Raw genomic sequence first — 23,023 nt, forward strand, 5'->3', positions numbered from 1 at the left:
ACATGAGCCCTTGACTATACTGTCTTTCTCCCCGACTTCCCTTTCTGACACACCCCAACCAAGTAATATTTTTACAGATCAAAAGATGGGCAGCCTCTGCCTCAGTGGTTGGAAGTTCAAGGGCACAGACTACAGCCTTCCGTGTAGCCCCTGACTTGCCCAAGCAGGAAGGTGCCCAGGGTGTGATGACTCTCCCTGACTTTGTTAGGTGCCCTTTGCCCCAGGATGTGGAGGGCCAGGCCTGGCATTTTTCTTTGGGGAGCATGATCTGCACTTCAAAAGCCCTGACACCTGAAGCCATGCCTCTCCCAGCCTCTCTTGCGTGTGTGGGGAGAGGGAGGGAGCACTTCCCACAATAGATCCCCCTGACCACCTGCAAAGCGGTGGTGCCAAGGATGCAGAGGTGCTGTTGGGTGTCTTACTCCTGCTTCCCTTCCTCTGAAAACCAGGAGTCCTGAATCTTTCCATCCAGAAAGGACTTCAGAAGTCATGCAGTCCAAACTCCTTATTGACTGAGATCGAAGCAAAAAAACTCAGAGGAACATTATGACTTGCAGACCATTAGTGGCAGAGCCAGACTCATTAATAGTAATGATAACAACTAACAGTACTAAACTCTGACTTTGTGCTATGCATTCTGCTAAATCTTTTACATGCATTAACTTCCTTTACCTTCACAACAAAACCATGCTATGAAATAAATATTGTCATCTTCCCCCATTTCACAGATGGGGAAAACTGAGGCACAGGATATAAGGATGAAATTACAGAACCAGGATTCAAATTGAGGCAGTGGGACTCCAAGGCCACAGCATTCCTCGTTCCTGATCTGAGACTCTCACAGACTGATTCTCTGGGATTGCCATTTTTCTCAGAAATGGGAATCTTCTCCAGTTTCAAACTAAGTTGGTATCCCTTCTCTCAGAGAATGTTCCAGTTGGGAACTTCGGTATAAGTCATCATCTCTTCGGCATTTTTCTGGTCTCCATGAAATGCGCTAGTGCAACACTGGGGAGTTGGACGTCCTTGTGCTCTTGACAAGAATATTTTCTCAAATATCCCTGCTAGGAGGACATTTTTAAATATTTGATGTGTGTGTGTGTGTGTGTGTGTGTGAGAGAGAGAGAGAGAGAGAGAGAGAGAGAGAGAGAGGAGCCAAAGGAAATAAGAATCTTTGGTTATTGAGTTAACACTGTCCAGTGAGGTAAGCGTTCCACATCAAGCCTTCCACATTCCTTTGAGCCCCAGGCACAGGGACTGTCGAGTGTGGAGAGGGAGGCTTCCACTTTGAGTCTCAGTGTCTGAAAAGGCATTTGCTACAGGCCCCCTTGGTCTCTGATGCAACCACTGTAACCAGACCCTCTCTGGCTTCCCAGACTTGGCTTCTCCAGTGAACAGAGGCCACACCAAAATTAGTTTTTCCCTGCCGACATTTTTGTGTTTCATGTTTCATCTCTTTCCAAGGGCTCCCAGCCAGAAGTCCCATGTCTGAGCAACGAGGAGATCTTCAGGGTTGGTCTGAGCTTACCCAGCCTGTGGCCCTCTGCTCTGGGGCTGGGGGTCTGGAAAGACATTGACAGCATCCCTGCTGACTAGATCTAGCCGGTGTGGGATATCAAGTCCTGAGGGGGTTTGGGGTTGAGTCTACTTTTTGGTCCACAATGTCGTCATTTAGAAAACTAACCACAGGTTCGAGATTCTTGCCTTAACGTTGAAGAAATAGGGATAGCATGAAAGTTTTTCGGTCTTGAAAACATCTGAATTCACTGCTTGTGACTGTTGGAACCCTGAGTTAGTTTGCTATTATATGTACTTCTCTGCAGTTGATATTCTAAGTAAGCGCCTTAGTACGTGAGTTTTTACTACTTTGCTTTAAACTCACACTGCTTCTCACCTCAAAACAAAAAACTAACTCCAAAATATGTAGTAACTTATTTCCCATTTTTTCCAATGAGGTAGGTTTTATTTGCATGTTGTCTGGACATACAAGCTGTTTGAAAATGCCTTGGATGTTGTCACTGCTGGGGACTATTGACAGTTGGACAGCATCGGTGCCCCAAATAATGAAATTCTGACGCCTTTTTCCCTCCCACTTGGTTTTAGTCATGAGTTCTAGCCTCTAGAGAAAAGAAGGAAAATGTGTCTATGTTCAGCATCCAGTCCTCCAATAAAAGCCAAACGACGTGGGTGTTCATTCAAACATTGGGCTGAGAGCATAGTCCCCGCGTGTGCTGTTTGCATGCCTGTGGCATATTTTCACGCGGGATTGACTCTGTGAGCAACCCTTTCTCTGAAAGACGAGGCTGATGGGATGACAGAGCAGGTGGAACAATCCAGAAGCAGGTCAAGGTCAGAATCTCTCCTCTTGGCTAAATATTTAGCCAGGGGCAGCTGTGTCTCCCAGCTGAGGGGAGATGTCAGCTGGCGAATGTGTTTCAGGTAGCTTTTCAGGTAATGCTGGGAAGTGGTGAAGAGGCACAGAAGGCTAGGCAGCTCCTGACCCTGCCGTGACTGACCGCTGTGCTCCTGCCCGACAGGCCCGCACTCAGAACCTCCATCCTGCAATGCCAACTCCATCTCCTGCCCCTCGGCCTGCACTTGCAGTAATAACATCGTGGACTGTCGAGGGAAGGGCTTGACTGAGATCCCCGCCAACTTGCCAGAGGGCATCGTCGAAATGTAAGTGCCCCATCTGCCACTCTCTGTCCCTGGCGAGTTTACCTCTCCGTCTCAGCCAGTCCCCCGGTGGTCTGGCGGCACGATGGCCTGTCAGAGCTAACTATGGAGAACACTCAGGAATCTCTTTGCTATCCTTCCAGGCGCTCCCAGGTGTGGTAGTTTCCAGAACGCAGTCAGCAAACTGCCTAGGGGTCCAAATACTCCCCGACACTTAGTTCTGTGAATAAAATTTTCGTGGAACCCATCCACACCTATTGTGTAGGCATTGTCGGTGGCTGTCCTCATAAGGCAGGATTGAGTAGCTGTGACCAAAGCCCACCAAGCCCCGTTACTCTCTGGCCCTTTATGGTGGCAGTTTGCAAGTCCCTTCCCTGGAGCCGCCCTGGGATCCTGTTCTAGCTCTACCTTCCACTAGCTGTGTGGCTTTGGGCAGCGTAATTGCTCTCTTTCCTCTCTAGTTCTCTCAGCTTTAACAATGTGGTGATTATAGTATCATCCGTGGGTCACTGTGGAAACAGTGAAATACAGCGCGTAAGCCCTTAATTCGGTCCTTGGCACATGAGCAAGTGCTCTGTGCAGTGTGGTAGTGTTGGCAGAAAGTACACGAGTGACGAACTCATTTCATGGCTGCCATTAACTGAACAAGAGACTGAACTGTTAATCATTTAAAATCAGATTCTTGTCCTCTAGACGCGGTCTGTAGGTAACACAGACAAGATTGTGCGTGTCCACGTGTGTGCACGGATCCACTAAAAGTCCCACTAAAAATTGGTTGACCGTATAGCTCAATCTTGTTTTCGCTTCTGCCGCACATTAGATGATAGCCGGTTTCTCATTCTGGATCGAGTAGAAGGTCAGTTGACACCGACGTCAAGATCACTCATTAAATGACCACAAGTGTGTTCATGTTCTACCCTCGCTTTAAGGTGGCTTTATTAAAAACACAGTGAGATACAACCCTCCTGCTCCAAATATCATCAGATAAAATCCTCCAAATAAGACACACATTCCCCTAGCCTCTCTGCTGCTCTCCTCCGCCTTCCTCCTCCTACACATGCCCTTCTGGTCTGATAAATGGCCCATTAACTCTTCCAGCCATTCATACGTTCATCCAACAAACATGTGTTGTTAGCCCACTGTGTTCCAATCACAGTTCTGTGCTTGAGGAGCATCAGTGAATAAAAATATAAAATTTCTGCCTTTATGGTGCTTGCATTCTAGTGGAGGGTGGGGGAGGTAATAAATAATAACCAAAGCAAAGCAAATTATAGGGTATGATCGAAGGGGGTAGCTTCTGTGGAGAAAAATAAAACAAGGAAATATTCAAAGTAAGTAAGGAAGAGAAAATAAAGTGGCTATGTGGAGGAACAGTATTGCAGGTCAAGGGCACAGCACGTGCAAAGGTCCAGAGGTAGAAGTGTGTCTGCTGTACCAGAAGGCCAGTGTCGCTGGAGTGAAGTAAACACAAGGAAGAGTGTTGGAGGAGGAGATCAGAGAGGCAGTGTGGAGCCAGATCAGGGGGGCATTTTATGGACTCTGCTTTCATCCTGATTGAGATGAGAAGAAACATGATTTACCGCAGTGGAGACTCGGATTCCTCTTTCTTTATTGGTTTTACCAACTTTTCCCTAATTCCCTTTAATACTTTCTTCCCCAGCCCCGGGGGACACAACTCATGCCTGCACCTCTTCCTGTGGGCAGGAGCTAGTCCGTCAAGCGTCCTTTCGTCCTGACACCCACACCTTGCGTGGCCTTCTCTCAACCTTCAGTCTTCCTTTCAGCAACAACCAACAATTAATTCACTTCACATTTTGCTGTGTCCCTTCACTAAAGGGTCTGTTGCTCTAGCCTTGGAGATCCCTTCCTTCCGTGGAGCTCACTTAGACCCCATGCCTCTCCCGATTATCCCCTCGCTTCTCTTCTTCTCCCATTTCCTTTTATTCCTGGCCTTATGCTCTCTCCTTTCCATACTGTTTCCCTTTCTTCATCTTCCTCCCCTAATTCATTCCCCCCTTCTCTCCCTCTCCTACCCGTGATCCTCCCAGTTCCCTTCCCAGCCCCATCTTCCTCGTCACCCAGGTAACACTTTGCTCCTTGTCATAAGAACCTCCACCTTTCCTCTCCATCCATGCCTCTGGCTCTCCCAAGACAGATGTTCAAGACAGAATTCTTGCCACGTTCACCTCATTTCAGATTCCCATAGATCTTCGCTTTCTTTCTCTGCCCCACTTTGTTCCTTTCCCCCTCCATCTGCCAGGCTTATCTTCCCTCCTCGACAACCATAGCTCTTTCCTCAAACCACAGCCTGATGAAAGAGGCCAGTCTAGTAGTCAAGCGGTAACTTGACCCCCACCAGCCCCTTCTCTGCTCCCCATCTTTATACCTCCAACTTGGGCCTCACAGGCACAGAGCTCAGGTGTCTGGGAGAGAGAAAGTGCAGATGTCCACATCAGAGGTGGGATCCGCGCAGACCCAGCCAGTCCTGGACTCTTGACGTCATACCTGGACACCAAATTTTTAAAGGGATATTAACAAACTAGTGTAGTGATTTCTGAAAGGCTCTCTGATCACTGATATCTTTTTCCTGATGTGAGGTAAAGTGAGAAAAACAAAAACAATGTGATGTTTTTCTGTTAAGCAAAACTGGTCAATTTAAAGGACTATCCTTTATTTCAAATTCCTGGGCTCCCTTATTCTGTTTTGTTGTTTTTAAAAATGCCCATTATCTTATGAAATGATGGCCACTAAAGGCAGAATACATATGCTTGTGTGCCTACGCACAGGTCCATGACAAATATGTGTGTAATTTACATGTGTAATTATTACGTAATTATCAATGTATGTCTCTGTATAAACACGTATCATATATAATACACAGGGCACCTTAACTGGCAAAGTAAAAGGTCTGGAACCACCTAGCCTGTGAGATCTAAAAGTCTGGGAATAACCAACCTAGCTAGAGTGCTTCTAAAAACAGCCGCAAACAGCAACCGGATTCTTGAGTGTAGACGGTGAATTCAGGGACCTAGCTCCACGTACTGGCTCTGGCCCTGCCTTCTAGCTCTTGCTAAATGACTTTTCTGAGTCTTGTTTTCCTCAACTGAGACATGCAGAGGCCAATGGTACCTTCTTAACGGTTCTTGTGAAAGTGAAATGAATGTGTGCAGCCAAATGCTTAGCATTGTGTCTGACACATAGGATAGACTCTGTTAGCCAGGACTGTTGGTATTTTACTACTGCTAGTACTAGTACTAGTACTACTACCACTTCTGTTTAACTACTACCACTTCCACTTGTATCAGTCTCAGTGAGAAACGTTGGACCATATCATCGGCACTGGAGCTACCTGCATGCGCAAACCTTCCATAACGCTATGTCAAGCTTTTGAGGGTTTTGGGTGAGAGAAGAGATTCAAGAAACAGGCTGGCCAGTTGCATTAGGAATGTAGCCGGACAGTGGCTCATCTTCATGCAAATGTATGCAGACATGGAAATAAGGCTGCCCCTGCTTCCCGAGCACCCATGGCCCACCAGACAGATTGCCCAGGATTTCTCCTTCTGTGATGAAATGAAGCTGAGACATAAAAAGAAGACGAGGCAAGATTCTTTGGTTCGGAATATATGGGGAGAGGTGACACGTAAGAGAGACCTTTGAGGAAGAAACCTGCTCATTCTTCAAGGTGACAAAGCCTGTGCCTGGGGACCTGTGTGTTGGCCCAGAAGTCTTGAAAGCAGCTGAAACGCATCCTCTTAGCAGGGAGAGAAGACCAGCAGATGGGGGAGGTTGAAAGATGAGACAGAGAGTAGAGAGTTGAAACTGCAGTACGCACCCCAGGATGAATAAGAAGTGTCTGATTTATCATCCCAAAGACATCTGAATGTGACTTTTTCTTTTTACTGTCAAGAATTCTGCCTCTTGTCCATGGCACGCATACAATGCAGACTTTCCCTCTCTCCTTAGGGATGCTGGGCACCCTATCAGGCGCTCCAGGCCCTATGCACAACCCTTAGCAAGCAGTGGTGCTCCAACACCTCAGGAGGGGTTCTGTGCTCCCCACCATTTTAGAGGGAGGAAGGGCTATCTCTCATGCAAAGCAATCTGGCGAACTCTTTTCAGAAATTTTTTTCAAAGCCAAAGCAGCTCAGAGAACTGTATGCTGGTCTCCCTGCATGGCAGAGCCAATTCCTCTAAAAATAGCTTTCTTCCAGAGAACCCACAGTGAGGCAGCTTCCTGCAGATTTTCCTCGAAACTGAGCTACCACCAACAGCACAGTTTTTGCCACTCCCTGACGTTTCTCTCCGCCAGCTCTAGCCTTTAGCTGGGGTAGATTCTGGGAAGAGCCAGAGGCTTACACCTTCTCTCTTCTGTGGTCTTCTGTCTTCCCTCCATGGTCCTTCTCAAGGCTCAAGAGAACCTTCAGTAGCTAGAGCTTCTTCTTAATCTGTGTTCCATCTTCCGGTTTGCTCTGTCACCCTCAACCCACAGCGCCGTCCAGTGTGTCTCATGCCCTCTGCTCTAGCAGCTCAGTTCAGTTGGTGGAGAAAGGCCGTGGATGGGCTTACTGGCAAGTCATAAGCAAAAGCATCTGAGGTAAAGTAGCCCCACTTTGCACTTCATCTCACCTCAACCCCCCTGTTTATCTGGGGTGAAGAGATAAACAGTGTTTATCTGCTTAGCACAAGCAAATATTCTCCCGTTATACTGCTCACCAGGGGATTTTAAAAAGAAAGAGTGGGGGGGGGGGGAAGCAGCCAACAGAACAAAAGGACTGGAGGGTTCTGGAAGCCATCACCATCTGGGATTCTTAAACGTTCTGAGAGCACCAGGTTTCTGAGGGACTGCCACGTGGAAAGAGAGGAGATGGGGTGGGATGGGGCAGAGGTATACAGGAGAAGCAGAGGAAGCACAGAATAATTAGGAACAGAGCCTTGAGATAAATAGTCCATGGTTAAATTCCCAGTTTTGCCTCTTACCTAGGGCACCTTTCTTAACATCTCCTGCTTCAGTCACCTCCCCCCTTTGCACAATGGGGCTCATCAGACCTACTAGAGATTTTCTATGAAGATTAAATAGCACAGTTGTGCAGAAAATTAGCACAATGTTTGGAAGACATTGAATGGAACCTAAGTAGAAAACCTATTCACCGGGTCACATGTACGACATTGTAGAATGGTTTATAGTCTCAAGTTCCCCATACTATTTTTCTTTCATTTTTTTTTTCCTAAGGTGATAAAAAAAAATTCTCTGGGAGAGGCATCTGGGCATATGCATAGAGTCAGAGGAGCAGCTCTGGCTCTGTGCCTGTTCCTCTGCTTTCCATAGGCAAATGCCAGGTATTGTGCAGGGCAGGTTACGAATGACTCAAGTCACGAGTGCCTGCCGCTGCGTCTTTGTTGTTATTACGCTAATGATGATACTTGCTTGATCGGATTGTTGAAGGAATGAAATGAGCCAGCATGCAAAGAGCCCAGTGTCTAACATATAAGCTGGTCCTCAGGAGATGGTAGATGTTTGTCCTTCTTGTCCCCTCAGCCATCACCGCCACCAGCCCTCGAACCCTGCTCCAGAACCGCTCCGTCAGGAGACTCGTGGCCATGACCTGGCGCTGCTGTGCCCCTGCCAGTCTCTCTGGCATCATGTTGACTTCTGCGCTGCTAGAAATATATGGTGTTCAGTCGCATGTTTGCAAATGACAGATCATTAAGGAAGCACCGAGAAACTAGGGCAAATCAATACAGAGCACAAATGGCTGAAATCCCCATCAGATGTTCCCATTGTGTTTACTGGTGCCGGAAGATGTTCAGATGTTTGATTTGTATGTTTGTTTTTATGCTAGTTCTATTAAATCAGTTTGCAGCCTGAAGAATGTTTGCCAGACAAAGAAAGACACATGTGCCGTTTAAGAGAGACCTGAAACAGCTGTTGGCTTCAGACACCTCTCTAAATGTGACCGCTTTTGCTGATGCTAATGCTGCTTTTCATCCTTCACTCCAAAATTTTGTCACTGGGAATATGGATCTTTGCATGCTTGTGCTAGGCTATATCCAACCCACCAGGGGCTATCTGCTGCATAGAAACTTTGTGTGTGCACGTGGCACTGTGGGCTTACCCCCTTGACAAAGGGGCCGTTTCCCTGAGGATGAGCCGGCAGTGACTGGAAATAGACATGCCTCTGATCCAAATGGGATTCGGCAGAGCTCAGTGATGGAGTTCAGGTTGTTGAATGGGATGGAGAGTTCAGGTGTCATCCGGCTATATAGCTCTTCCTGGCTGTGTGAATTTGGACAAGCGACTTAACATCTCTGAGCCTCCATTTTCTCACATTTAAAGTGGGGATGATGAGGATGACTAGGATTTGCCTCAGAGAGGTGTAAATATTAAGATAAAGCATGTAAAACGCGTAGCCTAATGCCCGACTTACAAGCTCCTGATAGCTATTAGCTCTTACTATTGTCGCTTTCCCTACCCTCATCTTTACTTGGCATTTGAAGAAACACTATTCACAACTACACCCCCCGCCAAACTCTGATTCCCCCTGGGGCAAGGTTAACCCCCACATCGTGGCACTCACCATGGCCTTGGCCCTCCGTAAGGGCTCCGGTGTCTAGCCAGGACCCACAGCAGCATGAGCAGTAGAAAGACTACAGAGACAAATACCATCCCTGGGGTGTGCACGTCTGCCGAGTACAGGATGCACAGAGCCGTCCCTGCCGAGACTGGCGTTCTTTGTTCAAAACCACACCTTTGTACTCTATTTGCATATGTATATATATTCGCATCTGTACTGCATCTCCCTCAACTCCTACAGCCTTTGTACAAAACACCGACCTCTGCAGAGGCTGCCTGATGTCTCAGCATCAGCATTGGGGTCTTACCCTCCCAAATGCCTCTGTGACTCTGGGGAAGTCACTTTGGTCTGTAGGCCTCAGTTTCTCTGTTTTCAGAAAGAAAGGCGGTATGTCCAATGAGTAGAAACAGATGTCAGTCCTGCTCCTTGTTAGCTCTCTTGCTCTGGACAGGCTATCTGATCCCTCTAGGTTTTATTTTCTGCATCCGCAAAAGGAAGCCACCACAGCTTGCCTCATAAATGTAAGGATTAAAAGAGCTAACAGACACAAATCAACTTGGCCTCATGAATGGTAGCTCTTCGTGTTTGTTCTGTGAGCCGTGGAACTTGCTTCTCTGATGGACCGTCTTGGGCTGTTGCTGGCCCCAGGTTATTAAACTCCTTGGTGCTCACTGGTTCATCCCTCCCTTGGCCCTTACACCCATCAGTAAAGTGGAGGTCAACTGATTATGAATTGCACGGAGAGCTGGTTGACCTTGCACATGGTGCTGACCTGACTCGCCGGGGCTCCTGGCCTGTGGCTGGGAGCGGTAGGTCCTCTTGCAAAAACTGAGGGAGTTGCCTCATTACCGACAGTGGCTCTGCCCAGAGGCATCCTCCAGCCATGATCCCTTGCTGAAATGGCAGGTGAATCACAGGATTCCCGGAGAGCATTTTCCACCTGACTGGCAGTCCCACAGACCCACGGAGCTGCCGCCTTGGCTGAAAGATGCCTGCTCAACCCTGCTCGGCTGGAAAACAAGAATGTCCTTGGAACTTCTCAGTCAAGGCAGCTGGCCCCGAGTCTGCTGCCTCCATGGGTGGCTGGATCCGGGAGCTCCCAGACTCCGAGACCCGATGGCTTGCTCTTGTGCCTTACCATGAGCCAGCCGGGCCGCCATCCAGCCAGCCTGTGCCCATGTGCCCAGCAGAATATGCTCCCCGCCCCCTCTGGCGGCCACAAAGGCTTTCCTAATAGACCGTGGCAGTCTCATTTGTAGACTCTATTCATCCAGCAGCCAAGAATGATCCATCCTGATGCTCCTCTCTCCTCCCACTCACCCTTCCCCCCCGCCCCCAACCCTTCCTTTGGCCCAGAGAGTGATTTGTCTGTGTTATGGGTAGGCCTGACAAACCATTCCACATTAGCGGCCGAGATGTTGTTTGAAATGGGAAAATTGCTGGCAAACTGCTCCATTAGCGGTTCCAGTAACAAATACTCTCTTCCCCCAATGAAGATGAGATCGCAGAGGCACAAATTAATACGGCTGTCTCCCCGACTCTGCAGCGGGGATTACTCTTCAAGATGAATGGGCTCATCCCCGCCAGAAATGCACCCACTAGATGTAGCCTCCAAGGGAGCCACTTCCGCCCGTCTGTTCCTTCTGCTCCCACCATCCCTCTCTGCACACGCTTTTTTGGGCGTCTTCCCAGCCGAGAGTTCAGGGAACATCCATGCCAGATGAGGAGTTGATGAAAATATCCGTGCCTTGGAGAAAAGGGAGATGGACGAGGAGAGGCTGAGTCCTTAGCCGAAGCCAGGGCATCCCTCATCCCTTCTAACAGAGGGAGACCTATGGCCCACCACACCAGTTCTTGGTGACAGGAAGTCATCTAAGAAGCAGGAGAGGAAAGCATTGAGATGCTCACTTGTTCCCCGTGGCTCCTTATATTCAAGGGAGTTCTGGGCCCTGGGCCTGTAGCACTTCTTATTCTGGAGTCCTAGGAGAGGAAGCACTTCAGTAAAGTCTATAAGGTGGTAACGCCACGGATTCTAGCAGCAGCCTGGAGTGGGGGGTGGTCCAGCTGGAGCCTCTAGAGCCCTCAGGGTGCCAGGGAGCCGTTTTGATGGCTGTCAGGCTGGAAGCCTAAAGACTTGAAGGCCGTTTCTCCAGCACAATAGAATAGCCCATTGAAAAACCCCAGAAACAAATATCTAATGTTGTTATATACTGTATATCATACTCTTAAAAACTAATCAATCGGATATACCTTAATTAAGAAACCAGAAGTGAAGTCAGCCATTGTCACTTCTGCCTGTTTGATCCCCCTGTGGCAGGGGGATTGAGTCTGTAACTGAAAGCTGACATGCTTCTCTGGCCAATGGGCCTTGCTAGCCTATGGGTCATTTCTTCTTTTTCCCTTTATCCCTTCAACTTTTTCAGCACTCTGGTGCTACAGCTTTTTGAAGAAGGCCTCTGCCTTCAAAGATGGCTTATAAGAAGCAAGAGCCAGAATCCTCAATTACTTTTCTAATTTTTCCAGAGCCCATTAGATCCTGGGACGGGTGCTCCATCCACCAGAACACGAGTTTCTAGCTTTCACATGGTCTTTGCCTGGTGTTCTGGAACCAACATGGATGCGTGTGATGAGAGGGACCATCCTGTCCTCGAGGCCCTCAGCCACCCCCTGTAGACAGGTGGGTGGTTAACTAACTCTTCTCTGCTCTGTTTCTCAGACGCCTGGAACAGAACTCCATCAGATCCATCCCCGCTGGAGCCTTCACCCAGTACAAGAAGCTGAAGCGAATGTGAGTTTTCCCTGGGGGGAGTCAAGGCCGATGTTTCCATGTGGGGGGTGATGTGTCCTGGTTCCTGGGCAAGCTGCCCAGCGGACAATCTGCGTCACATTCTTCTTGGAGAGGTCATGGTCGGACCTGGAATGCTGTCTGAGATGGAGAGGTGTGGCTCACCTCAGCTGCTGAGGTATACGGATTTAGACACCTCAGAACTCAGGGTCTCTCCAGCTAGAGCACAGTAAGATCATCCGGGTGAGAGGTGGAGCCCAGCCGGCTGAGAAACCCATACCACCATGTGGATTGTCCTCGCTTTCCTGATGTGGACCTGAAGTAGGAGTGTCAGGAAGGCTGAGACAGTGGCCTCGTGTCGGTCGCCAGCGCCCTAACCGACATGTCCACAACCACGCACACACTCCTCTAACAGAGAGTGAGCGTCTGCCGCGTGCAGGAACCGCAGGGTCTGTGGACAGAGTGTACGCTAAAGCCAGGTCAGCTCTCATGGAGCTTACATACCGGAGTGGGAGAACACAGGAAAGAAACAAATACCAGAAATCGGTAAGCACTGGGAAGTAAAACTAAGGAAGGGCCCACAGAGGCCTCTCCGTGCAGGTGACCCAAATGAAGGGTGGGAATGAGGCGCTCTCAGGAGAGAGCGAGTGAAGAGCCCGGGGAGAGTATGCCGATGGTTTGCAGAGCAGGAAGGAGGACTGGAGGGTGAGGGAGACAGCGGTGGGGATTGCGGTAGAAGTAGGGACGTAGGGGCCAGACCCTGTGGGCCCTTTAGGCCATGGTAAGGGCTTTCTGTCTTTCTAAGTGAAATAAGAAGCCTTGGGCCCTTCCTTATCCTCCAAGCACATATATCTTGCCTGTGATTATCCCCACCATCCCCGTTACCACTGCGTCCAGGATCACTGCCACCACTGTACCCTACCAGTACCCGGGGGACAACAACACTGCCGTTCCTTCCCTACCACAGCGCCACTGACAGCATCAGGCATCATGGCCCTCATCCCCCCCGTGGTGGCACCATCATCATCACCACCCTTCCCCAGCCTGTGACTGCCCTGAGCCCCGCTCTGTGAGTCGCTCAGACCAGGGCGCTCGGAAGAGAGACTAGTGGGATTCAAAACCGGTCCAGCCATTGCCAGCGTAGATATTAAGAATCTGGGAAGAAGAGACACCTTTCCCTTGTCCAGGCCGCGAAATCATCCATCATAGTCCCATCATCAAAATGCTGTTTTCATCCCCATTCCTCACCCTCTCTGGCCCCCACAGAGGAAGAAAGAGCAGGTAGAAATATGCACCGACCGATCTCACGTCCTTCCGCTGAAGGCTGATTCTTCAGTTTCCCTGGAGTAGGAGAGCCTCCATGAAAGAGGTTAAGTGTGTGCTGACTTCTTTTATGTTAAAAATAAACATCCCCAAGAAACAGTGGCATTGGTAGGCTTTACCGTACAATCTTGGGAAGGCAACTTCCCATCTCCCTGGAAATCCAAACCAAACAAGATTTTCTCCTGGTACAGTTCCAGCAGTAGAAACCAACATAATGAGCTCGCCCCGGGCACGGACTTTTCACCCTCCCCTTGGCAGCATTCTTGCTGGAGGAGCTGTATAAATATAGGCCTTAATATTTAAAACCTTGGGCCATTAATCTCCTGGTCTCCCTGCTTCCCCAGCTCACTCCATACCGCCCCCCCCAATTCATTTTTAAAGCCTAGCTTGATTATGCAGCCAGATAGTAATTTCAGTGAAAAATGACAAGTTCAGTCACTGCCCCAACCTATATCTCTTGCATGATTTAAGTTACTGCTCTAATTTTTTGTGAAGTCCAGGTAATTTAGAGCTTGGCTATGTTTTACTGTCCTTTCTTCATCCGATTGGAGTTGCCATGATCTGTGCATTCAAAATTCATAAGACCTTCTCAGTCACGATCTGGGAAGGGAATTTAATTTTTGATCACTTCTGATGCTACTGATATTTATTATGATGCCCCTTTTTTCCCCCCAAGGAGATGGCAGTGGGGAAGAGAGACCACTTAAAAATTTCTCTAATTAACAGAACTTCACAAGCCAAGACTGGAGTAGGATGGTTTGGGAGAAGTAGGGCCCCTGGTGAGAATGGATTTTAAAACCCTAAGTGTGAATTGCTTCTGGGTATACATAACCACTCTCTCTAACAGATGTTTCCCCTCAACTAAACATGAACCACACCCTCCTCTTACCTCTAATAACAAAACAAAACAAAAGAATTGTCCTGCCTATTTCTCATGGCCAGCTTAGTATAAAAAGTGTTTCCAGGTAAAAACTAGTATCACAGTAGAGAAGCCACTTATGAGGAGAGTAGAAGGCCCTAGAGAGGAGCCCCTGGTCTTCCAGGGCTGGTTACCTGGTGGCGCTGGCTAACGGGAGCCACAGCTGTGTGGTTTGGCCAGAAAGGCGTGTTCTTTCGTTTCTGTCTCCCGTTTCCATGCTCTTACATACAGTAGGATTCCACAGGTGCCAGCCCTTGCTAGAGTCCCACAGCTATGTCCCTTACTCTGAGCCTTGCCAGCAGGGAATTTGCCACCTTGGTTCTGAATCATCTGGAAAGTCCACTGCCTCTTAGCGACCCAGTCTGTAAGCCCTGGGACACTGGGGTATGTCTGAGACCAACCAGATTGGAAAGCACAATGGCCCAAAGGATGACCCTGGCACCATGTGCATGGGAATCACTGGAGATGGGCTACGCATGCAGATTCCCAGCCCCCTTCCCCCTGCTGGCCAGAGCAGACTCCCTGAGGGTGCACTTTAGTAAACACCCTAGTGATGTTTGAGAACCGCTGACCGAGAGTGACCCAGACTCCGGGAGGCAGCTCAGGGCCACCTGCTGTGGACCTGGAGGAGTCCAGCATGGAGGACAGTGAGCGGCAACAGCCTTTCCCACCTGCCTTCTGTCCAGCGCCACTGCCTAGTGTACCCATCATTGGGAAGGGAGGGGAGACCTGGGGTGCCAAGTACATAGCTGTGTCAGGTCACCTGTGACTCTGGGTCCTTCACCTGTTCAGGCTGCCATTTGCTTTCTGCAGAACTAAGAACTAAGATGAAGTAACCACCAGGGGCAATTCCCAGCTGAACTAACACTAGTCCACTTATGTTCTCCATCATCTCCGAGACCACCAGACATCCCTCCCATGCTACAGAGCAGAGCATGTCCGAAAGGCCAGCTGTGGCCTGAAAACCACTTGGCCCCAACGAGGCTAAAGTGGAGGGTTCCTCCCCACCCCGGCGTTCCAGAACTTCTTCCTGCAGGCTAGAGGTCTAAGGAGCTTGAAGGGACATCCCATGATCAAGAAGACAAAAGAGAGCCCAAAAGCAAAATGAAACAAAACCCCAGGCTCCCTCAGCAGGCTGATGGGAGCACGGACCCCACGTGCTGGCCTGACGTGCCTTGCGAGACAGGCAGGCGGAGGGCGAGCAGGAGTGGGATAATCCTGGGCATTTGCTTGTTAAGACCCTTCTACAAAAGTGGAGCGCCAGAGAAAAGCCTGGTGTAAACTGACGGGTTTGTGAGCACAATCTGCGGATTTGTGAGAGGCAATCTTGCCAGCTAAAGGGATAAGCTCGACAGCTGTGCCTAAGAAGCCTTAACCTGTGAAATATCTTTCAACTTACTGGCTTTGGAACCAGGGAGGGAAGGGAGCGGAGGCCTAGGAAAGGTGGCTGCGCAGCCCTTTGAAGGCTATTAGAAGGAGGGGAGAAACAGACCCGGGGAAGTGTGTTTCAGAGGCTGGGGGCAGGGTGTCTGGCCTCGCCAGAGGCAGTCGCTTAAGATTCTGCTTAGATGTGCTTTCTTCTCCATACTCCCTCGGCTCCACCTTGTTGACTCTCCAAGACCCCAGCTCTCTCTCTCCCACACAAAAGCAAAGACCCATTGATTTCTTTTGTTAAAGGAAAGAACTGGAGAGGGGCACTGTCTCTGGAAATGGGAACAGCTCACCTTCCAAGGACAGGAGCCCAGGGGCCAAACTCAAGCTAAGGACTCACAGAAAGTCTTCAGCCTCAGTGAGGTGCCATTAACAAGAACTAGAGGCTGGAGGCTCGGAAGTCACTGGGCTGCAGGAAAGGGGCAGCCTCTGGTCTCCAAGGAGGAGCCGGGTCAGGGCCACGCCTCACGCAGCCTCCTGCTCATCCCCGCTATCCCCCAGCCCTGGACATCACTCCCCTGCTGCCCACCCCACCCCCACCCTGGGCTCATGCCCTGCCAGTGACAGATCCACATCTCAGAGCCATCCTGTAAGAATCTTATGATTCTCACGTGACCCGGAGGGTGCGCCGAACCAGAGACTTAAGTCACTGCTCAAAACCTCTTTTCAGGTCAGGAAGGAAAGATAACTGGGGAGGTGAAATGACTCAGAACAACAGGGGGAAGGAAATCAGCATTGGCTGAGGCATGCGACAAGAAGATGCATGCCTGCACCCTGTCCCTCGTTTGGCCTTTGTTTATGCTGTAATTGCTTGGTAATGCCGCAAGGCCCCGGTGTGCCCGGGTGCGGTCTTCCCTACCAAGCGAGGGCTCACATGGACAAAGCTGAAGTCAAGATGCAGAGGGTGAGCATTCTCTGAAAGCCAAGAAAGAGCAAAACAAATGTATCGTATTTCGTCAAGACACAGTTGAACTGAATGGTCTTTAAGCCCTTTTTCTTGTACTAGGAATAAACTGATTAATTCTCACCATTTTAAATATCTGAAGTGCTTGATTCAGAACTAGGAATGACCGTTTCACACCTTGGAGCTGTGTTCTCAGACTCTCCCATTAATGTGTTTTAGAGACATCAGCAAGAATCAGATATCGGACATTGCTCCGGATGCCTTCCAGGGTCTGAAATCACTCACATCGCTGTAAGTGGGGAGCAGAGTCGCGTGGGGGTGGGGGGGAGCGTTGGCAGTGCGAGAGGGATGTGTATATTTCAGGAGGTGTTTATCAAGGCTTTATGTTCCCTTACACACTTGTGGCAACCTGGTAAAAGAAACAAATATTTCTTCAGGGGAAATTGATCTTGGGGAATATTTCTACAACCAAATGCATTATTTTTATTGATTAAGTGCCCAGCAGCCTTCCCAGTTATTGGCTTCTAATTCAAATGCATCTTCTGCTCTACCCGCACTTCCCCCTCCCTCCCGTGTGCCTCAGCAGGGCTCTCTGGGGAACTGGAGGGACAGAATGGTAATGTATGTTTATGACCAGTGCACCCATTTTGCCCATCTGTGTGACCTTGTCAAGGGAGAAGCTAATTTTCTTCCCCTGATTTTCAGGCTTTTTCTCCAAACCAACCTCACGGCCTTTGTTCTGAGTAAGCATCCCTCCCATCCTGGAAGGCCTTCTTTTCTTGGATATTGCAATCCTAGGGCAGCCTCCTGGGTGGAGCCACTGCCTCGCCCTCTGGGGACTCAGAGACCCACAGGGGCAAGAAGGCGTGGAGCTTTGTCCTGATTCTGTCAGTGACTCACCTGTCATGTGGCACAGGGGATGCCCCTTGAGTCTACTGTATATTTTCCCATCAGACAAAATGGGGATGGGGCTATCTTTCCTGTCTAACCCACATTCAGTGGTGACCATGATTAAAATAATTGGCAGTACCTATGAAGCCCTAAGGGTGTGCCAGGGGTCTTGCAGGTTCATGCTCTTAACAACCTAAAACAGAGACTCCATCCTCATTTCTTTTACAATAGAAGGAATCAGGTGATCTAAACTCTACATAAATAGGATTTTTTTTTATTTTTTTAAAAGATTTTATTTATTTATTTGACAGAGATCACAAGTAGGCAGAGAGGCAGGCAGAGAGAGAGAGGAAGGGAAGCAGGCTCCCTGCTGAGCAGAGAGCCCGATGTAGGGCTCGATCCCAGGACCCTGGGATCATCACCTGAGCTAATGGCAGAGGCTTTAACCCACTGAGCCACCCAGGCACCCCATGAACAGAAATTTTTACCTCTCTTGATCCTGGCTGAATCTCTGGCACCTTAAACAGCACCTGGCTTATAGTAATTACACAAAAATAAAGTTTGTCGAATAAGTATAATTATCCAAAGTCCATGACTGGGAGAATCAGGATTTGAACCCAAGCAGTGCGACTCCAAAACCCGTGCCCTCGATTCTTGTGCGATGCTGACTCCCCAGATAATGTGAAAAATACGCACTAAGACCCAAGAAAGGTATCATCAGTTGATATTATTTGTATTATTGGATGACCCGCCCACTGAGGAGGGGCGAGGATGCTCAGAAGCAAGCTGTTGAGGCTTCGCTTCTCTCTGCAACCTGCTTGCTTAATTTATGAGTAGGCAGGTAACAAGATACACATTTCCCCCCACCTGGCCCCATCCCACTGGGAAGGGGCTGAGGACAGGGAAGTCTCTTGATTCAGCTGTTGCCTGCTGCTTGCAGAGTAAATTAGTTTCATTTATCGAATAGAACATCTGGCTGGGATATCAAAGACAGGATTGTATGTGAGATTAGTGTCTGCTTATTGTGCTGAAGATCACAGAGGAGCAGAGAGAGAGAGGCTCCGTGTGCTGCCAGGATCCGATCCCTGCCCCCCTACCCTCCCATTTGCCTTATCTGGCTTCCCTCTGCTAGAACTTGGGCACAATCTGAGGACTGTGAGATGCTTCTGGTCCTGCAGGGGGGAAAAAATTCAAAATCTGGTTGCCAAACATGAAATTGGCATCTCACTGGCCAGTGTTGAAATATACTGGGACCATAAGGGAAGTGCCCCTCACCTCTAATTTATGCATTCATACATTCAAGTAGAGGCCTGCTAGGCACATAGAATGTGACAATGACCTGGATAGACAAGACCCTTGGTCTCGTGGAGCTTGGAATGCAAACACACCCAGCCCAGACTCAGGAGTGGCCAAACTAACTAAAAGGCAGGAAAGCCTTGCCCATACGCATTCATTTGTTTCAACAAATACTATGCTAGGCCGTGTCAGCTCTGAGCTCTAGGGAGGCACTCCAGCCATGAGCTCCAGCCATGAGCTCGCCACACGTCACCCAACGGAGCCGACATTCCAGGGAGCTGAGAGGTAGAGGCACAGAAAAATGTTTAAATAAATGAATACAGAAATAACAGAACATAACCTAAAGAAAAGTGATGTAGAAATAAAAACAGGGTGACAGGTGGTAAAAAAAAAAAATAATAATAATTAACATATTTAGGAGAAGCTTCCCAAGGAAGGGATGTGGTCCCTCAGACCTGAAAGGTGGGAAGAAGGCAGTCAAGGAAAGACTTGAGAGCAAAGCCAGGTGGGTTTACTCCCAGAATGCTCCAGGGTAGCCCCACAACCCTCTCCAGTCTGCCGGAGAGTGGTTTGACCCACCAGGTTAGAGCTGTCCCATCTGGAGGGATGATGGGTTATAGGAGAATGCCCTGCCCCAAGTCCCCAGTCCCACCACCCCACCAGCTGCTGCTACACCAGAAGCTTTGACATCAGCTGAGATGAGCAGACAGTGACGCTACAACGTTTGGCACAGAGAGCAGTGGGACGTTAATATGAATTACAAATGTGAGTCTGAGCCATCATGCTGACTTTTATTTACTCATTAATTTGTTGAAACATTAATGAAACAGACCCGCCGGCTGAGTGAGACACTTTTTCCCGGTGGCGTCTGGAAAACGGGGCTTGGCTTATTGCTCCCATTTACTATTTCCTCACCCTAATATTTTGTCTCCTCAAAGACATGGAACAGCCTGGATTTGAAGTCTGAGTGGGGATTGAATGTTGTACCCATTCAGTGTATTTCAGGGCCCAAGAGGGAATTGAAAGGGAAAAAAACAAAAAGAAAAAAGCTCTCCCCGCTCAGTTTCCTCCAGACCGAGAGAAGCAGGCTGTGCCACGGAGGAGAGCAGAAAGAGGCCAGCGGTGGCCTTCAGCGCCTATGCAGAGGGCCAACCAGACGCCCTGGGCGCTGGGCCAGAGAGGCTGACCGCAGAATTCTCCCCCAAGCCCCGTCCCCCAACCAAGTTTCAGAAGGCCAGACCATGAACAGGAGACACAGTGTGAGGGACCCTGGAGGTCTGATGGAGAGAGGGGTAAAAGAATTCAGAGTCTCTTGGTTCCTGCAGCTCAAAGAGGGGCTGGAGTGCAGGGGCATTGCTCCGAGGTCACAGTTCCTTGCTCTCCCGTGTTTCCCAAGAGCCAATCCTCGACTCAGCAGTTTCTGTGCCACCCAGATAGGACCCCAGATCCCCAAAGCCCCGTCTGGATGGATGATTAAGGAACTCCGCTCAGGAATTCCTAGGATGCAATGGGATATTAAAAGGAAATGTTCTCTAGGCTGGGCTCAGCCTGATCAATACCCATTGAAGACAAGAAGACACGGGGCTGACCAGCTTCCTACACGTCTTCTTTACTGCCGAGGTGTGAGTCATACTAGCCGCTCAGGGAGACACTACAGAGGGACTGCTGCTCCCTGTTGTGGTTTATTGAACTGGCCTGCCCAGGGGTGAAACAGGATAGAGCCCATTTCTCCTTGCCTCCCACACAGCCTGCCTCTCCAGTCCCTGGTGGCACTCACCCGCTGTCCCCCTGGTAAGGAGCGGGGCTGAGGCCGGCCGGAGAAGGAGATGCTATGAGAAACCCCACCCACCCACCCGCTGGAGTTGGCCGAGGCGGTGGCCTCTACGGGAGTGAGTCCCAGTGGCCTTGCCTCCAAGGTGACCGCTCTCTTCTCTGCTCTGTTGCAGGGTACTCTATGGGAACAAGATCACGGAGCTTGCCAAGGGACTCTTTGATGGACTGGTATCCCTACAGCTGCTGTGAGTAGGCCCCTTGTCACTGTGTATGTCTTGGGGACTCTCTGCAGGTTCTTTTCTGCAAACTTCAAGCCACACACTGTACCGTTCTTTTGAGTTTACACATACCAAAAAGAAAAAAAAATCTGAGCTGTCCACCCCACACCTCTGTCACCTCTTTTTGGTGGAAGGAAAACCAGGGAGTTGGCAGAGGGAGGCCAAGGTCAAGGTAAACAAATCTAAATGCTGTAGCTCAGGAGCCTGGTCTGGGCATGAGTCACTGACCACAAATCTGGGGGCTCGGAATGAAGCCTGCGTTGAATCTACAAGGGGCAACGTCTTGCAGGGGTGAGCTAGGAAAGTAGGGAACTAAAACACTGACACACCATATTGCAAGAAAGCTGCAGGGGAGCTGCTGTCGGGCATGTGACCTTGAAGACGGGTGGGGGAGGGGTGGTGAAATAATTATACAGAAGAGCGTAATCCGTCACCAGTGCGACTCTTTCTTGCTAGGATGTGGCTGAGGGGGGATGTGTTTATTTAATTTAAAGGAAGATTTGTTGCCTCGAATTTTAAGCTCTGAGATTATTTATTTGCATTTATTTTATTCTGGTCATTTGAGCTTAAATGTTTGAAGAAGATAATTGGACTCTGATGAGGAGAGGAACTTAGCTGGTCCTGTATTTAAAGATTTTATGACGGGGGTGAGTTATCTCTGGTCTGTGATGCGGTAGTGTGGCGTGTGCGTGCGTGCGCAGTGGGTGTCAGGGTGTGTGTCTGCGCGCACACTTGTTTGCCCGCTCGGTGACCATCGCAGTTCCTGGGAGTCGATCTTGAGTATCCTGGGAGCACTGGAGTAGACCAAGGTCTCAGGGAGGTAAATGGCCTGCCCTCGGGCACACAGCAAAATCAGTGTGGAGCCTGGAGAAGTCGCTCAGCCCCCTGAGTAGAGTGCCTCTGAGGGCCGACGAGTGAGCAAGTGGGTGCCTGTATCTTTGTAAAACCATCCCCAAGTCACAGGTGGTGAGGAAGGGGCCCCCCAGGTCCCCGCGTGCAGTTAAGCAAACTTGACGGTAGGCGTTTGTGGACCAGGGAGTCAAGCTGGTCTCCGGCTGGAAGGGAGGCCGGAGGCTCGAGCAGAGAGGAAGGTTGGCAACACTTTCTCAGGGTGATGCCCAAAGACTCTTCAAGGAAGAAGATGTAAGAATTTTCTTCAGTCTTTCCCTTTCCGCATCTTCACTCCCTACCCTTCCTGTGTCCTGGAAGACTCAGGTCTGGACAGGTCCTCGCAGGACCACGCAGTCAGGAACAAAACGCCCGGTGGCTGTCCCAGCCTGATGGTCGGTCGTCTGTGAGCAGTCGTCGGGTTTGTTGTAATGAAGTGGCAGGTGAGGGAAGGAAGGTTCCGGGTCTTTTTGTCTGTATCCCCCATCACCTCCGTCTCCACGTCCGTCTCAGTCTGAGTCTGTGTGGGCATACGGGTTTTAAGTCCCCCGCCCTCAGGTGAGCCTTGAAGGCTGTTAGTTACAATGACACGCCAGGGCTCTGCGGGGAGCTGGGAGTTTCACAGATGGTGTCCTTTGCTTCTAGCAAAGAAGCTGTAAGTTACAACCACCACCATCAACTAGCTAACTGTAGCTATTAATGCCTGGAAAGAAGTGTAACAGTAGCGTGGGCCTTGAGGGAGATTTTGGGGTGTTGTGTTCCACTGGGCTGGGGTGAATATCCCTTTACAATCAGCATGTCTGATGCAGCATGTCTGATCAGGAAAATGCCCTTGCATACATTAAGGAGAAACCTAGCTTGCATCAAAGTGCCTAGCCCAGGGCATTGCTTGTTGCAAAGATCAATAAATGCATGGGTGGGGGGAGGGGATGCATGTTTTTTAAAAAAGGAAATGTCTCCCAGCTTGGAGCTGACAGCAGTGATATTAATAGAACTCGTAGGACTTTGCAGGGGCAGGGAAGGCAGCTCTAGTTCAATCCCACCACAGTTTTGAGCAGATGGAATGGAGTAGTTGGGAGCAAAGACAAAGCATCCCCCTCACACACTCCCAAAAGTTGACACAACTTAGGAGGGCTTGCTTTCCAGAAAGAAGCAGCAGCCACCGCCTGTCATTGGGCTTTGACCTGCTGCTGAGCAGTTGGAAAGCACGGCCTGATTAGATCGAATTTAGCGTCCAGCCCGCTGTAGATTGGATTTCTCCTTGTTAGGCTGGAGACACTCTGATAA

The 23,023-nt window shown here is 49.5% G+C and overlaps 1 protein-coding gene across 1 annotated transcript in view; it reads left to right on the forward strand.

Moving 5' to 3' along the window:
• SLIT3 (slit guidance ligand 3) overlaps positions 1–23,023 on the forward strand; it is a 588,228-nt gene that overhangs the window by 466,489 nt on the left and 98,716 nt on the right. The window contains exons 9-12 of the mRNA XM_004737643.2: positions 2,538–2,679; positions 11,965–12,036; positions 16,830–16,901; positions 20,744–20,815. Of these exons, the coding sequence (XP_004737700.2) occupies positions 2,538–2,679; positions 11,965–12,036; positions 16,830–16,901; positions 20,744–20,815 (358 nt within the window). The remainder of the gene's footprint in view (positions 1–2,537; positions 2,680–11,964; positions 12,037–16,829; positions 16,902–20,743; positions 20,816–23,023) is intronic.

The sequence above is a fragment of the Mustela putorius genome, unplaced genomic scaffold, assembly GCF_011764305.1.
Source record: "Mustela putorius furo isolate JIRA1106 unplaced genomic scaffold, ASM1176430v1.1 tig00000145_pilon_pilon_pilon, whole genome shotgun sequence".
NCBI lineage: Eukaryota > Metazoa > Chordata > Mammalia > Carnivora > Mustelidae > Mustela > Mustela putorius.